Source organism: Histoplasma capsulatum, genomic scaffold, assembly GCF_000149585.1.
Source record: "Histoplasma capsulatum NAm1 scaffold_12 genomic scaffold, whole genome shotgun sequence".
NCBI lineage: Eukaryota > Fungi > Ascomycota > Eurotiomycetes > Onygenales > Ajellomycetaceae > Histoplasma > Histoplasma mississippiense.
Genome location: NW_001813971.1, coordinates 288030 through 308700, shown reverse-complemented (window position 1 = coordinate 308700; position 20671 = coordinate 288030). Strand labels below are relative to the sequence as shown.

Here is a 20671-nt window from a genome sequence, read left to right as displayed (position 1 = left end):
TACCGTACTTGTATCTGTTACTGTTAAAATCCTCAATTCATCTGTTTCCCGCCCTTTCTGCTGCACTGCCGCTACTTGCTTCAGCGGAGGTAGTCACTTATTGGGATGCTTGAGCATGGTTTCATGCATTCGATTTAAACTCCATAAATCCCGATCCTTTATTTGCACAACATGCACCGGATGAAGTCACTTGTGTGAGCTCTTCGGATTTTCCATCTTTGGATGCCACCTGCTGATGATCAGAAAGTCATCGTGAGCCGAGGGAGCCCAAGAAATCTGAATCTTCCATCGAGCGAGAGCGATCGACAAGGAAATCGAATGCAGTCCTAGCCGGACAAGGATCTCACTTGGCTGATCTGCGATCAGATTGGGAATCAGAAAAAGTTCAACCTCGCTATCCCGATGAAGAGGCGGCTTTCTCAAGCCGTTCATCATCTCCTGAACTGCGCCACCGTCGCATTGATTCTGGTGTTGCGGGACTGGAATTGTCACAACAAAAGAACAAAGAGTCCGCCAATGGACGACCAACTGGTTCGACTGCGACAGCAAGCACTAGAGAACAAAATGTTCCAATGCGCGATGACAACCAAAGAAACCAGGGCAGATTCCCAGTGTCGATGCGCTCTGGTGATGTCTCCTCTGGGCAAAAGCAGCAATCAGCGCAACGTAAAGTCGGAGAAGCAGCAGCTTTTGCGGCAGCAACTGCCTACTTTCACCGCAGACCAAATGAGCCTGTAGAAGTCATGAGATGTAAGCATTATTGCATCCTTCGATACTTATCACTACCGTGCAAATACCCTCTGATTTCCATCCAATTCACGCGTCGCTAACGTCCAAACTATATCAAAGCTGGCGAAGCTATACATCGTTTGCATAAATCTAAAGAGCCTCCGCCCATGTCTGCTTGGGGAAAAGCCAGAGAGTGCCGCCCTCTTGCGCACGACCCGCTGGCTGGAGTACCACGGAGGGATTCCAGCACGCTGGGTAGTTTTGAAAGCCCTGACCCCACACCTTCCACAGAACAAAAAAGCGCACCACAGCGTGCTGCTCAAACTGAGCCTGCCGCTGCAGACACTGCACTAATTGAGGAATCTGGATTTAGGCCCGAAGGCTATTCTGGAACGATGCAAGAACCAGATAGGCGCGAATATGAGGGAGAGTATGAAAACCCTTCTGGCCCCGACGCTCCCATGGATGAGAAGGGATATGACAAACCCGTTAGTGGCGGCCCAGGGAAGGCCCTAGAAACTCCCATGCAAGAGAAGCAAAATGAGGGACTCAGCAACGATGGCCAATGGCTGCGCCAAGAGGACCCTACTGTTCAATCTCCCCGACTTACCCATGTGACTACTTCCGAACATGAACCTGAGGAAATTGCAGCCCGCGAAGAAGCAACACGCCGCGCAGTTGTGGAAGAGGCAGCGGCTAGAAGAAAGGCAGCCGAGGAAGTTGCTGCGAGGGAAGCAGTTAGTAGAGAAGCTGCTACTAAAGAAAACATTGCCAGAGAGACTGCCCAGGGAGAGGTCTCAGCCATGGAAGATGCGATACGGGAGGCATATGCTAATGAAAACGTGGCGAGGGAATCAGCATCTGCGGAAATATCTATGCTGGAGGAGGAAACCTGGCAAGCAATGGCAAGAGAAACTGCTGCTCGTGAAGCTGCAATCGCGTCGATACAGTCCGCAGAAATTGACACCAGAGAAGCAATTGAAAGAGAAGCACTCATGAAACAAAAAGCGGCAGAAGAAATAGCAACTAGGGAGGCAGTCACCAGTGAAGCCGTTGCCAGTGAAGTCGCCGCACGTGAGGCTGCTAATAGGGAGACCGCTATCAAGCAAGCCAACACACGAGAGGTAGCAGCTGAAGAAGTAGCCGCTAGAGAAGCGCTGCGGGCGGGTGGCTTCGATGAAGCCGTCGCTAGAGATGCTGCACTCAGAGAAGTCGCGGCAGAGGAAACCACCGCGATGCAGGCTGAAGGTAGAGCCTCCATGCCGCAAGAGCCTGGCTCCCGAGGCATACACGTTTATGAAACTGGTCCTGGACCCGTCACTACAGGCGGAGCATTTGCTGAAGAACCTCGCAAAGAACAAATTATGACTTGTGGTGCAGCGCCATGTGCTCAGCCTGCTGATATAGGTGTCTCTTCAGCTCCCACAGCTCAACCAGTTACTCAAACCTCTCATGCGGAACAAGACCCAGGAGCGCACGCTCAGGAGCAGCGACAGGATGGAGTGGAGCCTGAGGGAAGGGGGTCTTTCAAAGAGGAGAAGGAGCTTAGGAAACAGATAAGCAAGGAAGAAAAGGCAATACTCAAAGAGAGGAACAAGATGGAAAAGAAACTCGACAGGGAAAGAGCTAAAGAAAAAAAGACCCACCAGGCGCAACTGAAGAAGGAAGAAAGGGCCAACAGGCAGCGACAGAAGTTAGAGAAGAAGCAGGAAAAAGAAGCTAAGAGGCAGGAGGAGATGAGGAACAGATCTGCGACCGCGGATGGGAGCCAGAGAGAGGATAGACTTCTGGCCAAGATACGTCGCTTATGGAGGAGCGAAAAGCAATGAACATGGCTTACGTCCGTGGCGATGCGCCAGCGATTCTCTCTCGATATCCTTCGGTTGTGCTGCTGCAGGACCAGCTGTATGCTTTTCTCCATTCTCGATTTTCCTTCCCGTTCTCCCTTTTCCCATGGTTTTGGTTTTCCTTATGTCTACAGCCGACTCTTTCGAAATCGAAACCACGAATTAATTTATTGGAACCAGCATGAGTTCGTTCGGCCAGCGAGCGATGTAATGTGGAGAAGGCAACATTTTGAACATGTGGTAGTGAATTTTCATCTGCTAATAACGTGCAAAAACCATCGAAGTTAAAAGTATGCTACCTATATTTCGGCTAATTGCAACGAAGGCAACGAACAGTTTGTGGAGGGGTTGAGTCGCGTTAATTCGTAATGGCCCCTCTTTTCCCCGCAATACCCCCCCTTGTGCATACACATCAATATTGACCCTGTTGAGTTATGGGGTTTTATTTTCCTCATTCATTCTCAGAATTCCCCTTCCTTGCGACTTCTGCCTTAATTGTTTATCCGATGGAAACATAATCTTGCTCCCTTGATGGAATATTTAGGTGTCTCTTTGTTTATCTTTAATTTGCCCTTTTTATTTCATTTTAAATTCCTCCTTCCCCTAGGCTAGCTTGCCTCAGGAAGCCAGAAAAAGTGAGTCCGTCGCAGCTAAAAAAATTGAGAGACATGTGGGATTGGAAAGCGGAGTCGTCGAGGTATACCTAGATAGAGGTAATATCCCAGAGACTCATGCGCGTCATCTTACCGTAGTTGAATACACAACATAATCAAGTAATGCTATTATGTGTCAGATTGCCTGTCATGTTTTAAGTAAAATAAGTAAATATTAACCGAATAACTTAAAGGGTATGTTGAGCTTCTTTTGCCATTCAAGCGCAAAGTTGTCAGGTTAACTAGTTAGGGCACATCGAAGCACGTGATTGGATTGTCTATACAAGTTTTCTAGCCAGATCAGCCGTATGAGAGCTGATGCAGCTTCCTGGATCTTTAGTGCTGAACACAGATAACTACGCGGGCGTACTCCTACGCTCCACATCCCCCATTCGTGTTTTCAGCGTCCAACCCGGCAGCTGGCTGGGCCGTGCAAGGTTGGAAGCAAAGCATGCTGCGAGGACTTCCTATCCCGCCCTGCCAAACTGCTGCTTATTGAAGTAAAATGCCGCACGTGCATAAATGGGCCGTTCTGCGGGTTCAATCCATGGCCGATTAGGTTCTCGTCTCCATGTTCACCCTTCATCCCTCCTCGGAAATCCATGCCATATTCGTTGTTGTGGTTGGGCATGCTGATTGCGGTTTAGTTATTTAAAATAATATGCCCCTCCAACCCCTCCAATCCCTCCAATGCACATGTCATTATGCAGGTTTTCAGCCGACAGGGAGGGGAGGGGAGGGGAGGGGAGGGGAGAGGAGGGGTTCGCCATTGAGTATTTTTCCTTTCCAGCAATGTGGGTGATAAGGTGGGATTTCGATGATTGTTATGGGAAGATGAAACCCCTCCCCCGATCTCTTTCTTTTTCTTTTTTTTAAAAAAAGTCCTTCGTTGCGGGTTTGCCTGATTTTCACCAGAAGAGAAAACAAGCAATGTCTAAGCATTTAAGAGACCCACTGATGATAGCCTGTGCATCCATCATTCACCTTCTTTGTGGGGGGATTGGCTGCTGATGGCTGGTGGTTGTTTCAGTTACTGTAACGAGGCTGAAGTGATAGACTCGTTAGGTGCAGAACCTTCGGTTTAAGGAACCAATTCTTTGTCACCGGAGTTAAATTGTCTTTGGGCGTATCTAGTCAAAGTTTGGCTCTCCCACTCGGCCTTGCTAGCACTGGTTTGGAAGTTAATAAGCTGAGGACTCAGTGAACCACGGGGAGACTTAAAGCATAGCGGTTTCATATCAATGCGGTAGTCTGAGAACATCATTGCAGGGCTTCGTCCAAGCGTTTTATATTACTTGGCCCGCCTCGCCCACTTCTAAAGTTGCTTCTCTCGGCTTAACACTGATACTATTTTGGTACCTGATTTCCAGAGGAATAGCTTCCTATTTTCCCGCCAAGATCGCACCTTTACCGCCAAAGTAGTAACTACTTACCGCCATCAAAACCTCTACTATCGGCCACTATGGTCCATCTCGCAGCAATTCGAAAGGAATCGGCGGTCCTGCCGATTCGACAAATCCAGCGTATCGAAACTATCCCGCTCGAGGAGCCTCAGGAACATGATTTTTATTCCAGCGTCTATGGCTCTCGGTTCGCGGCAGAGGACTTGCCTACGTTGGAGATGCCAGAGAAAGAGATGCCCAAGGAGGTGGCGTATAGAATGATCAGGGACGAATTGAGTTTGGATGGGAATCCGATGTTGAAGTGCGTTATAATTTTTTCTGATTTGCCGGTGCAGTGCGCAGCGGCTTGGCTACGTCACAGTGGAGAGGCCTGATCGCGGGGTTTCATCCTTAATGATCGGTGGGGCTATATGCTAATTACGGAGGTTTATAGCTTGGCAAGCTTCGTTACCACCTACATGGTAAGCAATCCGGATAGATCCACTAGTTATACGAGAGAGCTGAGATGGGCTCCGCCGTGATCACTATTCGCTTGCCCAGGATACTAATGTTTTATCTCGAAAATACAGGAGGAAGAGGCGGAGAAGCTCATGACCGAATCGTTCAGCAAAAACTTCATCGATTATGAGGAATATCCGCAGTCTGCAGAGATCCAGAACCGCTGTGTGAATATGATCGCCCGCATGTTCAATGCTCCTGGCGAGGATTCTCCAGAACATGCGATGGGAACATCATGTATCGGTTCTTCGGAGGCTATAATGCTGGGCACACTTGCCATGAAAAAGCGCTGGCAAAACAAGCGAAAAGCAGAGGGAAAGGATTACTCACGCCCCAATATCGTCATGAGCAGCGCCGTTCAGGTCTGCTGGGAAAAGGCAGCTAGATATTTCGAAGTTGAGGAGAAATTTGTCTATTGCACGACCGAAAGATACGTCATCGACCCGGAGGAAGCTGTAAACCTCGTGGATGAGAATACCATTGGCATTTGTGCAATTTTAGGTACTACTTACACCGGCCAGTATGAGGATGTACAAGCAATCAACGATCTTCTTGTCGAACGTGGCATCGATTGCCCCATTCACGTTGATGCTGCCAGCGGTGGATTTGTTGCTCCCTTTGTAAACCCGAACTTGGAATGGGATTTCAGACTTGAGAAAGTTGTCTCTATTAATGTCTCCGGACACAAGTACGGCCTTGTATGTGCATTCATTAGGCAATAAAATGCGCGTAGGCCAAATACTGACAAGTCACCAGGTTTACCCCGGTGTTGGATGGGTGGTCTGGCGTTCTCCGGAATATCTCCCTAAGGAGCTCGTTTTCAACATCAACTACCTCGGCGCCGATCAAGCTAGCTTCACCCTTAATTTCTCCAAAGGTGCTTCGCAAGTCATTGGTCAATATTATCAAATGATCCGCTTGGGAAAACGAGGCTACCGCTCCATAATGATCAACCTTACACGCACCGCTGATTATCTTGGAGCTGCCCTGAAGGAACTGGGGTTCATTCTCATGAGCGATGGTCGCGGGCATGGCTTGCCCCTTGTTGCCTTCCGCCTTTCATCCAAGCAGGGCTTTGAGTTCGATGAGTTTGCGCTTGCACATCAGCTTCGGGAACGTGGCTGGGTGGTACCTGCGTACACTATGGCGCCACATAGCGAGCAGTTGAAACTCATGCGTGTTGTTGTTCGAGAGGATTTCAGTAGAAGCCGCTGCGACCTGTTAGTCGCGGATATTAAGCTTGCGTTGACACACCTGAGCGAGATGGATCGGAAGGCCATGGACAAATATAAGCTGTATGTTAAACCCCCCGATCCAATCTCCCATCAGTGTGTCGAGGGTAAGTAGTAGCTTGTTAACGTCTGTGAATATACAGCCATGTACGCCAACACGTTTCCAATGTCGGCAAAGCCACCCATAACCCCCCGATTTACAAGGATGATGATCACTCGCTGCAAGGAAAGACCGGGAAAACTCACGCCATCTGTTAAATCAAGAATTTGACGATGGCTTCGCGATACCCAGCAGCATGGGCTTTTGCATGCTTGAAACACCGCACACGTCGTTCGTTCTTTTTCCACTTAGGAGTTAATTGCCCCTAGTTATCCCCAGGGTCCGAATAACTCCATGAGTAGATAAGTATCGTACCTTGGATACAAGGACTGGTTAGAGTGTAGGGCTGCTCTTTATTTCGCTAAAACAAGGATATGAGAGAGAGAGGTTGAATCTGGCGGGGAAGATGGGATGCAAGGATATCTCCCTGGCCATATATGCAGACGTGTATTCCACACCTGGCGGAAACCAATCTTTCTTCTTTGCGGCTGGGATGGGTTGCAGTCAGCATTCTAGTTTCTCAAACCTGCGTCCCTAGCTCCATAGATTTGACAACCACACTTGATCCGGATGTTCACTTTGAACCATATTCTGTCCATCTCTTCGCCTTGTTTCGTCCTCTTGTTATCCACTTCACAATGCACAGGGTGACACTGTAGACGGCGCCGTTTCATTAACGATAACCGACACTGCCCTTAATCGTTTCACACCCGATCTGCTTTAAATTTAGTACTGGACAATAGAAATGTAAGCGATTGGAAAAACGATAGGATCGAGAGTATCGCTGGTGGGGCATCATCAAACTGGTTCGCTTTTGACACTCCCGGTGAAGTGCATTATCTCTGGTTAAATAACGTAGGAACAGAGCATACCTTGACTGTTCAGTTATCAATATCAGCAATCAGTAACCGCCACCAGCAGCTAACAAACTGCCCCGCTGTCAGCGTCGTCTGCTAGACCTAATCAAGTTCGTCAGCCGGGTTTGTCTCCGGAAACAAAGACTCTTGGGTGACATGACCATGAACATGAACAAGATCTTTGGCGTTGTTTTGATATTTAGTAAGTCTGCTAGGTGAAGTCATGTCCAGTTAGTTTTTCTTCGGTGATCAGCTTGTTGATCTACAGTGCTAAATGACATAGTTACCTGGGGATCATGCAAGTAACTATTCAGTAGTCTCGACTTTCGGTCCCCAGGAAAGTAGTCCGGTTACCCGCTATTCTGATATATCTCAAAGAAGCTCTCATTACCCGCAAAACGAGCAATTCCAGGAGATAACGGAATATCATAACAGAACCAACGGATGACACAGGCGAGGTCTTGAGGGCCAAGAATAAACCACCACTTTACCACAGCTGTTGTAGCCAGGAATGGACCTCGTTTTTCACCATTGCATGCCTGCAATTTCTTCCTGGGGCATTTCTACAAGGTTTGGGCGCCACCTGTTCAGTGGCTTGTTTTGGCTATAAACAACGGCCCGATGGACACTTTCTCCCCGGGGGTTCACCTGAGTTGTAACACTTCGTAGCAAGTTGTAGACTATTCGCTAGAAATGCAGAGTACGATAATACGACCAGACTTTTGTTCAGCCTACAACAGCGGCGAGCTTGGCGCTTATATCAAGTTCGTTTGAAACGGGTTTCTATTAACTAACTAACGGGAACCCACTAGAGACGACGAATCAATTGTTCGCCAGATGTATCTCAGTTGCAGTCGAGACTTCCTGTATAGATGATATGAAATTTGAATCATTGTTCCCCTATGCCCGCAGGTCTTTAAATATGTCATGGAACCCCCCCCCCCCGTCCCCCTGGATATATTCTGCTATATTCTGCCTTCCACAGCACCCTCAAAATCATTTTCCTGAGTAGTCCGGATTATATTGTCTTATCTCTCTGTTCATAGTTAACTATAAACCTCAAAATCCGACAATTACCAAATATACCATACCCCTTGCGCAACAGTTCCTATATTTCACATCTCCCGTCCTTCACCCGCAGTTCAACATGAAGTGCTTGTCCGTCCTCCCTCTGTTTTCTCTCGCATGTGCTGCTGTGCTTCCAAATCCGTTTCCGCGGGCAGAGGATATCAGCCCAGCAGACGTGAAGCTTAGGGGGGTAGCTTATGGCGGCAGCGGCTGTAACCAAGGAACATTATCAATAGAACTCGACGACAATGGCACCAAGTGTCCTATCCGGACAAGAGATTTGTACGCCAGTAGCGGGCCAGGTTCTTCCCCAAGGGACCAACGCAGGTTTTGCCAGCTAAACTTTGACCTCGTTTACCCTCGCGGCTGGTCATTTTCGGTCTTTGGAGCCGACTACAAGGGCTCTGTTTCCCTGGCCGGAGAGTCGACTGCCAGCTTCAAGACAACTTATTATTTCTCTGGAGAGACGAACCAGGTATGATTTGGGTGTTTCTTTCTTTCTTTCTTTCTTTCTTTCTTTCTTTTCCCCCCCTTTTTTTTTTTTTTTTGGGGGGGGGGGGGGGGGGGGGCCTTCGCGTCCCATGCGAAAGCCCCATGATTCAACCACCACTAATGCGCCTCATAACCACAACCACAGGCGACCAGCTCGGTCGGCTTCAAGGGGCCTACGTCTGAGAAATTCGAAAAGCATGATGTGGTGGTTTGGGATACCTGGTCGCCCTGTGGCTCCACCCAGGCAATGCTCAATGTGAAGCAGGAGGTGATTGTGCACGGCGCCGGTAAACTCGCAAGCACGTCGATGGATGGAGAGTTTGGCCATACTGTTTTCTTCAAGTGGAGAAGGTGCTAGGATACTCCACTCCCTTTTGGTTCTGGTGTAGCAGCCATTTGTTTGTCTTTATTCTTCGTATTCTTCATTTCCTTTCCGTTTTCTATTATGGTGGAAGTGTGGATATTGGTCCATCCTGAAATCTGTGGTTTCTGCAGGGTATTATTCATGTTATTGAATACCGTTTACACAACGGAGGAAAGACAAATTGCTGGCATTTTCCCTCTTACTATATGCCCTGTATTTTATTCATAGTATTGGTGCCTTTAAGAGAACGGTTCACTGGCTTTTTTGAGGTTGAAACGCGGCCACTGGTGTGCAAAATACCAGCCTCGAGCTGTATTCATATTTAATACGCTTGTCCAAAGTCTAAGGGGGCAAAATAAATAAAACAGAACAACTGAAACATGGGAACAATGAATGATTGCCAATGAAGCTGATGAAATAAAATTTTCGAGTTTCTGTGTTGACTTTGTCCCACCCGCCGGTCTCGAACCCGGGCAACAAAAAAAAAAAAAAAAAAAGCAAAAGCGAAGATGGGAAGCCTACAGAGTAGATTCCCATAATAACCAGCGTTAAGTATGTTGTAGCTTACTTCGCTGGGATTCTGCGCGGAATTGTCGTATTTAAGAGAGGAATAGCTGACTCAGCCTTTACCTCAAGAACACGAAAAGTGTCGACTACTACAAGGAACGACTGGCCAAATCCGCAAAACGATGAAATACCCTCGATTGGGATCTACCACAGCCTTCGAATTACGAGTCAATACTATTGCTCTTTTGACAACTGCAATTTCTATTTCCAGTCCATTGCCTCATCTATTCTTTGATTAGGGCGAGAAAGATGCGATATTGGCGTCTGGTGGCGGAGTCAAATAGGTCTCTCACACTGGACTGGTGGGCATCGACGATAGCATGCATTCCCTTCATAACGGCATATTCCTGCTGGAAAATAAAAATGCTCATGATTTATTGCGACTCAGCTGGTTGCTGGCAGATTTGCTCTCAAGCCCAGCTACCATGAATGACACTTTCAACTTACCTGACCGTGTTTGAAGCGGACAAGAACAGGAGATCTCTCCACTTCTGCCTTTCGTTTGATTGTGTGAGGTGTCGAGCCTGCGCCTCGCACATGTACACCTCGCTCGCATGTCCGCCTGTCCCAAGGTGTTAGCATACCTATGAATCTGACCACTACTTGATCGAGGCTGCGGATTGGCTGCCTCACGACAACGTGATCTCGCTGCGGAAATACCCTTCTCCTTGATAAGTAGTTCTGCACATCAAAGCTACATATGGGGAAATCCGGATTGGAAATAGCAGCCTGGTTCGTTGCATTGAACAGTGGTTGAGTGAAGAATATCGCCGCCTCGACAAACAACCTAGAGCTGTTATTTCATTCCGGGTACTGCCTTTGCGACCATCGACGCATTTATTTGAAAATTGTGGCTGGGTTCCTTATTCCCTGAGCTGTTGTTTGAAGTCAGAATGGGTTGAATGTTTATTGAGTGATAACATAAAGTTTTCTAATGTTATTGCAATAGTTATTAAAACTTCATGCTGCGGAGCTTCCTACTGGTTACTCACTATTCTATTGACGATCTCCATCTCAAGATTTTCACCCAACATTTACCTGAGCAGCTCCATCTTCTTGCAGGATATAGTATGTTAATTCAACCGTGCTTTCTTTTCGAGTTTGACTGAAAAACGATTTTGCGCGGCGACGTGACTGACACGAAACATTCGGTTCCTTGAATGAATGCCATTGTTTATATAACCCCTTCCTCGAGCATTTATTGTCAATGCTGTTTCAACTTCAAATGTTTTGTTTGGCATTCCTCGTTCGGCCTTGTCATTAACTGACTATTCAATTTTATTATACTATACCTAACGCTCTGTTTTTTATATTTATACTCTTGCTAAAACAAAGATAACTTAGTTTTCTGTCACAATATCTCTTTATTTTTTTTTTTTTTTTTCTTGTATCAAATTCGAAATAATCAACCCCTTTCACCAGTGATACATATTTGGCTACATCCTACGCTACTTAAATCCCCCAAGCTCGCAAACCCAGAACGCACACGGCTGGCTATTTTTATTCCTAGCTCACCTCCCTATTTTTCTTGTTTCTCTTCTCTTCTCTTCCTTGTTAATGTGCCTTTTTATCTTGGTGGACAAATGGTCAGAAATGTACCAAAGTGGGACCCATTATATCCCCAATTTAACATCGATGCCTGTAAAGGCCCAGAAGACCTAACGAAGCTCTATGGCAAGACATCAGCGGACTTTAGCCACGCGGAGCTTAACAAGTTGTTTAAGCACTATGGATGGGGTTTTAAGTATTCGCTCCCGGATTTCGAGAAGGAAGCAGTATTCCGCCATCTCGTTAAGATCGTCCATTATATGCGACCCGATTTGAAGCCCAGCAAGGAGGATTTTGAAAAATGCAACTCAGATGCTGGTCCAGGGCTTTTATTACAAAAATGCTCCGCGCTACCATTTTCCCTTGACCATCCCCCTCCTCCTCGAGATCAACCGATAAATCATTATCTCGAACAGGCCATATACCAGTTTCCTTATCGGAACCTTGAGCGATGCCCATCCGCCTTTCCAATCTTGCGAAATGTGACCGAGAATCGCCACGTTCAGTTTACTAGACCAGGGGTCGCAACAGACAATCGCGATTGCGGCCAAGGACCAACTGAAGATGGAAGTCTTGGCAATGCTCTTGACTGCGCGATTGTGGCAGCATACCTGCTTGATGCTGGTTGCACAAAAGCTGACCGGGACAGTGTGAACTGGCATTCGATACTTGAAGACGAGGAGAAACAGTTCTTGGAGTTGGTTTGGATGGATTGGGGATGTGACCAGGATGACCTCATTTTTAAGCGACCCTCAACGCTGTCATCAGAAGCTCGGTCCAAACAAGCAGCAATACTCAGGCGCAATCTTATTGAGGGGCTTAAAAAGCGGAAGCCGGAATCGAATTACAGTCCTATTAGGCAGGTGTGGGAGTGCTGTACCGAATCTTTTCACCAATTTCTTGTTCGATACAGCCACCACCCTCTCCACAACGCTGGATATTCCGTTTTGAACGATGATAAACCATCCTCCAGCGGGTGTATACCTCTTAGCGGCATCGAGAGCGGTGATACGTCAAAGAATACCATCCAGGAACAAATGGCCTTGTTCTTTACGCATCCTTATCCAAGCCCACTCAAGTGTGAATGCGCGTTTGGCGGGGACCTTGTCTATCATCAAGTTGAACGGAGATTTCATGAACTGCCGCTCAGGTTGGCTTTTGTGACAGATCCGGAGAGACCGCCTACTTCTCAAAGCACCAGTAATATCACCATAAAATATTGCAACTGGGAGTGCAAATGGAAACAAGCAACCTACCAATGGTTAGGTGGAATATACCCAATTAAAAGGGGCGATTCTTACCGATATGTTCTCTTCTGGAATCACCGCGAGCGACATGGACCCAACATGGGAGTCTTGCAGTACGATCCGCAGGAGCGCTACGGGAAAATCAGAAAGGGATTTGAATTTACGTCGACGGACCATCCAAAGTGGCAAGACATGCAATCTGCACTCCTTTTTTATGAAAAGGTCCTCAGACCCGAATCAAAATCTCTGCAAAAAGTCATGCGTGCTGGGAAGAGTATGGGACCCTTTCATAGAGATGCCAACATCAGCAAACCAGATACAACTGCTAGTGTTAGCGTTCCCGCCCAAGGGCGGAAGCAAGGAATTAGGTATTTCGACGGTTATCCTGAAGATACAATATCTCCCCAACCGACAATCCCAATTACCATGACCACTCCTCAACCGCCATATCAACCCCAGAGAGGCCGTCCACAGGGCTCAATATCGATACCCGCTAAAACGACAGAGGTCCCTCACCATGGAAGCATAAACCTACAATATGTCGAGGATGCTGGGCATTCCTATCGGCCCTTCCAGACAGAACGGCAACCCCATCCGCATATGAGCGCTCACTACCCTCGTCGACATCAACAGCAACCAACACCGCCTCAACGAATGCAGACAGGCCGGGGCCTCACGCCTGCGTTTCAGCCATCACACCAGGACGCTATTTCCCAGGTTTTGGATGAACGCGGAAACACTTCGCAAAATGAGCACGATACACTGACGAACCATTTGGAGTATGGCCTTCTGGACAGTATGCAGAGCACACCCCAAATTTCCATGAGCCACACCCGCAGCCAGGCGCTTGCTCCTGGCCCCCTATTTCCTGAAGCATCCTCCGTCGCTGAAACCAACTATGGGTTTATGGTTAGCATGGGTGACCCCCTAGAGTAAGTAGCGCTACCCTTCGGCCAAATTTAGCAAACCCAGCTAGCTAACCAATCCTCTCAAAGATTCACGGGAGCAATAGATCAGCTGAGCCACAGTTCACCGGCGTTGCCAAATGTGACAAGCTCTCTGACCAGTGCTTCGTTTGCCTCGATACTTGAAAATTATTACATAAATGAAGACTCACAACCGCCTCCCCAGCAAAGCCACCCGTACGAGCCTGGGCTAGGAGGTCTCAGCTCAATCCTGTCACCGCAAATCCCTCCCATTTGGGATCATCAATTAATTCCTACTCAGGAACTACGACCACAAGGCGAACCATTGAAACGAAAGCAGCCACCGGAGGATGGATCTGAAGCATCTGCGCCGCCTGCGAAACGATACAAATGGTGAAAAGGAAAGAAAGAAAAACCCACCTACTTATTATTGATCCGCCCCTCGATGCTCTTTTATTTTTGTTTATTATTTCTGACATCCTCCATATATAAAAATTCAGTTCATGTTCATGCTAGATGATTCTGTCAAGCGGTGCGGATTTCTCACTTGCCTGCAAGCTCGCTTGTCTATTATCTTTTTCTTTTATTTTACTGTACATTGTGGTATATCTCTTTGTTTCTTCTTTTGGCGTTCTGTCTTGCTCTCTATACCTTCTTGGTTAAATTGCTATTCTTCTACCCTGTCCTGTTTCTGTTTCTTGAGCGTTCGCGTTTCATTTCCCCCATAGGTCTCATCATTTATACACATATAGCTCCCATCTCCCGGTAGCTCTACAGATTGCGCGTCTCTGTTGTCTAGGATAATATTGCAAAGGCAATGCAATGCAGGCTTCATTATAGTATAATCGGTTGTTTTCAATAAAATAATGAAGATACGGAAAATGAAATAAAAAATAAAGGATAACGTAAACGTATCAAAAATTTTACGATAACTATAGCGGCGATTGGCGCATAGGATTAAGGTTCGGCACCTAATTATATTCCTCTTACTTTTATTTTACAGTCTTTACTTTGTCACAATGAATGAATCCCTTTCCCATGACTAGGTGGCTTTAACCGAACTTCATCAATGTTTGAGAATAATTTTGAGTTATGGCAGGCTGGCGGCAATCCTGCCTCGCTAGCTCAACCGGTTTGTTTGTTTGGTTGTAGTTAGCGGCATCAAGCACCTTCGTTCCCGCGGCTAAGACACAGGGAATCGATCATAAATAACTAGCGAATGGATTCTCCCTGTTCTGGTTGATTATCTTTTTCTTTAGCTCCGGCTTCCTTGGTGGTTTTGTTTATGTGTATCTTGCTTCACACCCACGCTTATTTCCTTTGTTAGGCAAACAGCGATTTGACACAAAGGGTTATGCATTCCAAACTGGGATTTAACAAATGGTGTGTGGCGGATATATTTTTACCATGCAAAATATCTATATACAGCGTAACGCTTCATTATGCTGTTTTTGGTTTGCTTGGCGGAAGGGCAAACAAAAGAAATCACAGAAACAGCAAAAGAGGATGGCCAAAGAATGATAACAACTTGACAAAGGGGGCAAGGGGAGTGGGATTTGGAGAAATACGAAGAAAGGAGAGCGCAGATGTCAAAGCCTCGCGCGTGGTGTATCACTCTTCTTCGGCGCAGAAATATATCCACCAAGCTTATTATCCGTATTGATAATCCTCCCTTGAGCATCCCGCTTAATCCCCAGCTCCAGCAACTTCGCAAACACCTTGGCAAAGTGGTCAAAGAACAGTTCTTTATCCGCCGCGTATGCCATCACCCATTTCGAAAACTCCGGATCTGACAACAGCGCCATGTCCGTCGGCAACATCATCAGCGGCTCCTCCTTCTCATCCCCCTGCACGTCGGGATCCACGAAGTTAAATTGCTTGAATCCATTCGACAGCGTTGTCGGCTTCCAGTCCAGCGTCGTCAGTAGTTTGAAGTACTGATTCGAGAAGCGCGTGGGGTTATTCACCCACGGCCCCTCGAAGCCGCTGCGGTCCATATGTGTGCGTCCCAGTGTGTGGGCTCCCGACAGCGCGACGATTTCCTGGTCGTTGAAGCCCATGCGGTAGAAGATGTGACGTAGGTGATCGGTGCCCTGTGTGGCATCCGGCAGCCGGCCGCGGGGCGGAAGTTTCGAATCGTCGACGAAATCAGTCCGGCCAGGCCTCCAGGGGACATCGGGCCCACCCATGGCTTTTATGGCAACTACGCCTGCTAGCGTCCAGAGGTCTGAATATGTGATCCAGGGATGGCGTTTCTTGACTGGTTCGAGAAATGAACGAGCGTGTTCGAGGCCTGCGTTGGCAGGATCGCCAGCTTCGCCTTCATATCGCATGCCGGCGCCGTTGGAGCCGCCTGTGTCTGTTTCCTTGTCGTAGGTGCCGGATGAGTGCCTTGATGAGGATCGAAATCAGTTAGATATTGTGATGAAACGGGATGTGATGCGACAGAAGCGTGAACGGCAGAAGGGTGGTAATCTTACCAGGCCAGACGCACGAAGACAGGACCGGCGCTGCCGTCGTCGTATCCCGGCTTCTTCATCTCTGCGATGATGTCCTTGCGGACTGCGTCGAAATCTCCCGGCTTACTCATTGTTATACTCATGAGTAATCCTGACAAGTACAGGATTTGGCTTTTGGAAATATCTTCCAGGCAAGATAAAAGCGACTGTTGCTATTTGGTCGTGTATGTATTTGAAGGGAAGAAGAAGCATGAGATGAGCTTCTGGGTTAGGATGGCAAAACATCACATGGCAAAACACCAGCCTAGTAAAAAGTATGGTACGCACGCCTTTTTTAAATTCTGGCAACCCGATATAAAACCCCATCACTTCATCCTTTGCGTGAGGTGGCTGATTCTTTGATTGTTGCGAATGCCGCATGTGTTCTAATAGCTAGCTTCAATCTTCCCTATGCATTAATCCGACGCTGTCTGCTTGTATGCTCTACATTCCCCGATATCGTTTCCTAGCGATATCCAAACTTCCGGGGAATAGTTATCTTTAAGCTTCGCCTCTTGCGGATTTTCTCGCGCTGGACAACCTCCGAGCCAATCAGAATACAGGATTTGCGGAGTGGAATGCCTCGGCATCGACCTGCCAAATCATGTGAGGGCCCCAAATGGATGGATAAAAACATCTACTCTGGACACCGATGAAGAATCGCCGAAACGGATACAGATACATGGCCGACGCCCGTCTGGAGAATTGCGCTGACTATGTCATTAGGCCGGGGAGAGGGAAAAGCTACCCTGATTGCTAACTGCTACAACATCCCCAGCCCATCACCCTCCAACTCCCTGAGCTTGCTCTCAAGTCTCTCCACACTCGCCCTCAGCTCTCTGACCACCGAGTCCGCACCCTCCGTCACCCTGCGCATCTCCTCTAGATGCCTCCCCTCAATCTCCTCAATCTGCTTAACAACCCGTTCGCCCAACATACCCCTCATCTCCTCAATTTGCTGATCCTGTTCCTCCAGCTCCCTCTCCAGCCGCTTTATATGCCGCCTCCCGACCATATTCACCTTGTCTATTAGATTGTAGATGGGCGTGATCTGTTCTGTGCTGACGTTTCCCACCGCTGCTTGCTTGGCGATGTAGATGATGGAGGCGGCGATGTCGTTGGCTACTGCTGCTATGCGGCGTGATTTTTCTTCTGGGGAGAGCATTTCGAGGCCTGTTAGGCTGAGCGCGTTGGACATGGGGGAGATAGATAGGTAAAGTAGGCTTTGGTGGTGGTGGTGGAGGCGTGGTATTTAAAACAAAAATCCGTTTTTAATTGAATTTAATTTTGGTGCTGATGCTTTGAATCTTGCCTGAATGTGCGCTCCTCATGGTAATTTTATGAGCTGCCCGGTAGGTGATGACCCATCAATGTGACTTCTTCTTCAATTGCCTTATATATTCCTTGATAAACCCCCAAAAAATTGCGACATCCTGAGTATGTACAGTACAAAGGAGGAGGAACAAGAGCTGTGCGTCTTCCAGTGTGCGGGTGGGAATTGCGGGAACCCGGACATCTAAAAGGAAACAATCACCACAGTCTTTGGATACCACGGGGATAGGGGCATGGATGAACTCACTGGATAGCCAATGCAAAACATAAAGAGATTGACGTACTTCTCCCTTCTGTAACACTACTTCCATGTCATTTGAACGCATCGCATATGATGCATTTCATAATCCACCTCCCGCAAAAGGAGAGACAATGCAACCCACTAGACCAGTATGTAAATTGACCCTCTTGTTTAATCTGACTGGGGCTGAGGATATAGATCAAGATACATATTATTTAGGTTGGAATAAAGCGCTTGAGACGACTTGAGTATTTTCGGACCGGTTCCGGAAGATATCAACCCATAGTATATCGAAATCTGTTAGGCCACTGGGGCAAAAGAGCTCGATCACCAGCAGCGCCATGCTGTTATTGAGTAGAGGGGGACGAACCAATCCAGGCCCTCGTGCCGGCATAAATATCTTTGGCGCGGTGCTGCACAAGGAGCAGGATCCATCCTTCACAGCCTTCATAGATATACCTAGTACCACATATATATATGCGTATGACGAAAAACTGTGTAATGGAGAGATGGATTTCGACAGGGGATTGAATGTCAGACCTTGGCACCTTCATTGCTGCCATCGCCACTACCTCATCGGAAAAAAATTGACAAGACCGCAAACCGTACTCCAGATGAAGCATCGTATCAGTTTAATCATAGGGAAATGAATGCTTTTAGCTGTTCTTTGTCCTTATCATGGAGGCGTGTGGTGCATGGCCTGAATGCATTCGTCTTCAGATCCCGCGATAAACGCCCAGGCATATTTAGTTAGTTAACTATCATAGAGAGCATGAATTATTTATCCTCGCCCTGGAACAAATATCTACTCAGGATGATTTTCTCGACTCCATCCAGAGCAGACTGTAATCAGTTAGATCGGAGCATCCAGATACCAATAGGAGTCATCTGCTATGCCCTTGCTAGGTCGGAATTATTCTACTGGTATCAATCTCAGCTGAAGATGGCTGGAGACGGGTGAGTCAGGTAAAATCTCACGGAGCGATAGCGGGTAACGAAGACTATGCCCGCTCTTCTAAGTAGTAATTTCTACCAAGAACTCACTGAAGGAGTGATGTATAAATAGAAAATGAACAATCGAAAATATGCAGTGCATAGACAATTTTATTTCGTTTTTGGAGACAATTATCTTCTCAGAATTTGATGCCGTCATTCAATTGAGCATTTGGAAATACGAGGCATTTAGGTAAACGATATACAGCATGTCGGATTTCGTCCCGTTGCACATGACGGGCTTTTCTGCCTGTTCTTCAAATATTCTCGAGGGTAGGATGCTCCGGGGAGGATATGATTTGAACACATGCTGTCCGAGTAATACTGGGAAGCAGCGACAAGTTGAAATAGCGCGCAATCCATCATTATCTCATCTGGGAGTGATATTGTAGATTTTACGTGCCAATGACACTGCTTCATTGTTTCACAGAACTGGAGCAATTTCTCTTAACCCTAGGGCCAACATCTTTAGCTTATTGAGTAGTTAACCCCGCCGCCATATGCTCAAGTTGCCATGGCAACGTTTGACTTGGTATCGCCCTCAGTACTATATTACTTCATAGGATTCAGGACACCACAAGTCACTATAGCAACTAACTAGGGGATAAACAGGTTCTTTAATTACCCCTTAGATCTGAGTGTCGCAGTCACGAGGCCTATAGGGATATTCCGATAACTCGTCTGGACCATATTATTGCTAGCCAAAGGTGGCAGAACCTTCAGCACCGAGAGCCTTCCGGGAGAGATGAACCACTCCAAGGCTGTCTCTTCGCAGGAGCCTCTTTTACCTCGTCATCAGGCTTGGCAAATGTAGCAGCGACGATCATGGGGAAACAAGCAGTCGCTTCGACGAAGACCTAGGACAGAAAGTCAGTACATTGTCTAGGAGAGTCCGAATTTCAAGGATCGACGGTGACATGCCTTCACACTGCTTGCCCCAGCCTTAATCTTGCCCCAGCTCACAGCTTCATCCGTGCTTGCGCCTGCATCACTACCATCGAACTCCTGATTGGTATTGATGTACACTGCGCTCTCGGCTCCATTCCTCATCAAGCAAGCGTTCGCGATGTGATGCTTGACGACACCTCCTCCTAGAATAATCATTCCAGCTCGCTTCGCAAAGACACCTAAAGTGTTGATACGTCGAATGTCTTCGACAATGTCAATTTTCAGCTGTAGAGGCGATGACTTGAAAGTGTGGAAGTATGCCATGTCACCGAGACTGCCGTCCATCAATGCCGGACAGAATATTGGGATATTGTTCTTATATGCCCAATAGCAGACTGAGCGCTCGTCATTGATCTCTTTTCCGAGTCGATGGATAACCTTGGAGGGAGTCCAGTTGATTTCCTCTTCAGTGCCTTTGCTCGCCTCCTGCTCTTCCAACATTTTGTCGAGAATCGGCACAACCCATTCTTCGAACGCGCAATAGTTCTTGTTTGGGACTAACAGATTACCTATTCGATTTAGCCCCTGTTCCCGGAGTAATGCGCCTGATGTGTTAAATGCGCCCATATATGTATCTCCTATGCACTTGATCAAGTCTTCTTCTATACCACCAGCGGTCGTCACCACGGCCGACACGTGCTTATGTTCGACTAGGTACCGTAACACGCCACGCAGACCAGAAGATATGAGATTTGAGGTGTAGCCGAGGAATATGGTCGTTTTTTCGCGGGTTTCAGGACATCGCCAGGTTCTCTGCAGTAGTGTTAGTTTCCTCGACGAAGTGAAGCATACTGGGAAATGTAGCAACGTTGCGGGAGATTCCATACCATCTCGTTTATGATTCGCACAGCTTCACCGATTGAGCTTGCTTGAAATCCCATATTGCTCGTTTCGTTGATGAGATCTTCCACGGTGATAGCCCTTCCAGCATAATCATTGAAATCCAGCTCCTTGACTTTCTGTGCACCTATTGGCATGTCAACCGATTGCTTGAGGACCGCTGCTGTGGACACCGATGGTACGGCACTCGTGCCATCAACTCCGTTCCCCGCCATACTTGCATCCCTGGTCCTACAGATTCGATGAGTTTGAGTGTTCGAGGGACGGGTAGACTCTCTTTGCAGGCTG

At 47.5% G+C, this 20671-nt stretch overlaps 8 protein-coding genes across 8 annotated transcripts; 4 read left to right on the top strand and 4 right to left on the bottom strand.

Annotated features, from left to right (window-relative positions):
- Positions 1–171: 171 nt before the first annotated feature.
- On the top strand, positions 172–2558 carry HCAG_08663 (predicted protein; the record flags this gene model as incomplete). The annotated part of the gene is made up of 3 exons (XM_001536292.1): positions 172–194; positions 248–750; positions 850–2558. 3 exons carry the CDS (start codon positions 172–174, stop codon positions 2556–2558), a joined length of 2235 nt encoding a protein of 744 aa, XP_001536342.1.
- Positions 2559–4691: 2133 nt separating this feature from the next.
- Positions 4692–6620, top strand: HCAG_08662 (glutamate decarboxylase; the record flags this gene model as incomplete). Its single annotated transcript, XM_001536291.1, has 5 exons — positions 4692–4933; positions 5066–5093; positions 5202–5828; positions 5887–6425; positions 6506–6620. 5 exons carry the CDS (start codon positions 4692–4694, stop codon positions 6618–6620), a joined length of 1551 nt encoding a protein of 516 aa, XP_001536341.1.
- Positions 6621–8466: 1846 nt separating this feature from the next.
- On the top strand, positions 8467–9237 carry HCAG_08661 (predicted protein; the record flags this gene model as incomplete). The annotated part of the gene is made up of 2 exons (XM_001536290.1): positions 8467–8862; positions 9025–9237. 2 exons carry the CDS (start codon positions 8467–8469, stop codon positions 9235–9237), a joined length of 609 nt encoding a protein of 202 aa, XP_001536340.1.
- Positions 9238–9495: 258 nt separating this feature from the next.
- HCAG_08660 (predicted protein) lies at positions 9496–10862 on the bottom strand (the record flags this gene model as incomplete). Its single annotated transcript, XM_001536289.1, has 4 exons — positions 9496–9553; positions 9812–9954; positions 10258–10372; positions 10849–10862. 4 exons carry the CDS (start codon positions 10860–10862, stop codon positions 9496–9498), a joined length of 330 nt encoding a protein of 109 aa, XP_001536339.1.
- A 531-nt stretch (positions 10863–11393) lies between these two features.
- On the top strand, positions 11394–13928 carry HCAG_08659 (predicted protein; the record flags this gene model as incomplete). Its single annotated transcript, XM_001536288.1, has 2 exons — positions 11394–13537; positions 13601–13928. 2 exons carry the CDS (start codon positions 11394–11396, stop codon positions 13926–13928), a joined length of 2472 nt encoding a protein of 823 aa, XP_001536338.1.
- Positions 13929–15120: 1192 nt separating this feature from the next.
- Positions 15121–16121, bottom strand: HCAG_08658 (cytochrome c peroxidase, mitochondrial precursor; the record flags this gene model as incomplete). Its single annotated transcript, XM_001536287.1, has 2 exons — positions 15121–15922; positions 16012–16121. 2 exons carry the CDS (start codon positions 16119–16121, stop codon positions 15121–15123), a joined length of 912 nt encoding a protein of 303 aa, XP_001536337.1.
- Positions 16122–16792: 671 nt separating this feature from the next.
- On the bottom strand, positions 16793–17227 carry HCAG_08657 (predicted protein; the record flags this gene model as incomplete). The annotated part of the gene is made up of 1 exon (XM_001536286.1): positions 16793–17227. The coding sequence occupies one exon, from the start codon at positions 17225–17227 to the stop codon at positions 16793–16795; it is 435 nt and encodes a 144-aa protein (XP_001536336.1).
- A 2087-nt stretch (positions 17228–19314) lies between these two features.
- Positions 19315–20598, bottom strand: HCAG_08656 (deoxyhypusine synthase; the record flags this gene model as incomplete). Its single annotated transcript, XM_001536285.1, has 3 exons — positions 19315–19452; positions 19517–20296; positions 20371–20598. The coding sequence occupies 3 exons, from the start codon at positions 20596–20598 to the stop codon at positions 19315–19317; spliced, it is 1146 nt and encodes a 381-aa protein (XP_001536335.1).
- Positions 20599–20671: the final 73 nt, after the last annotated feature.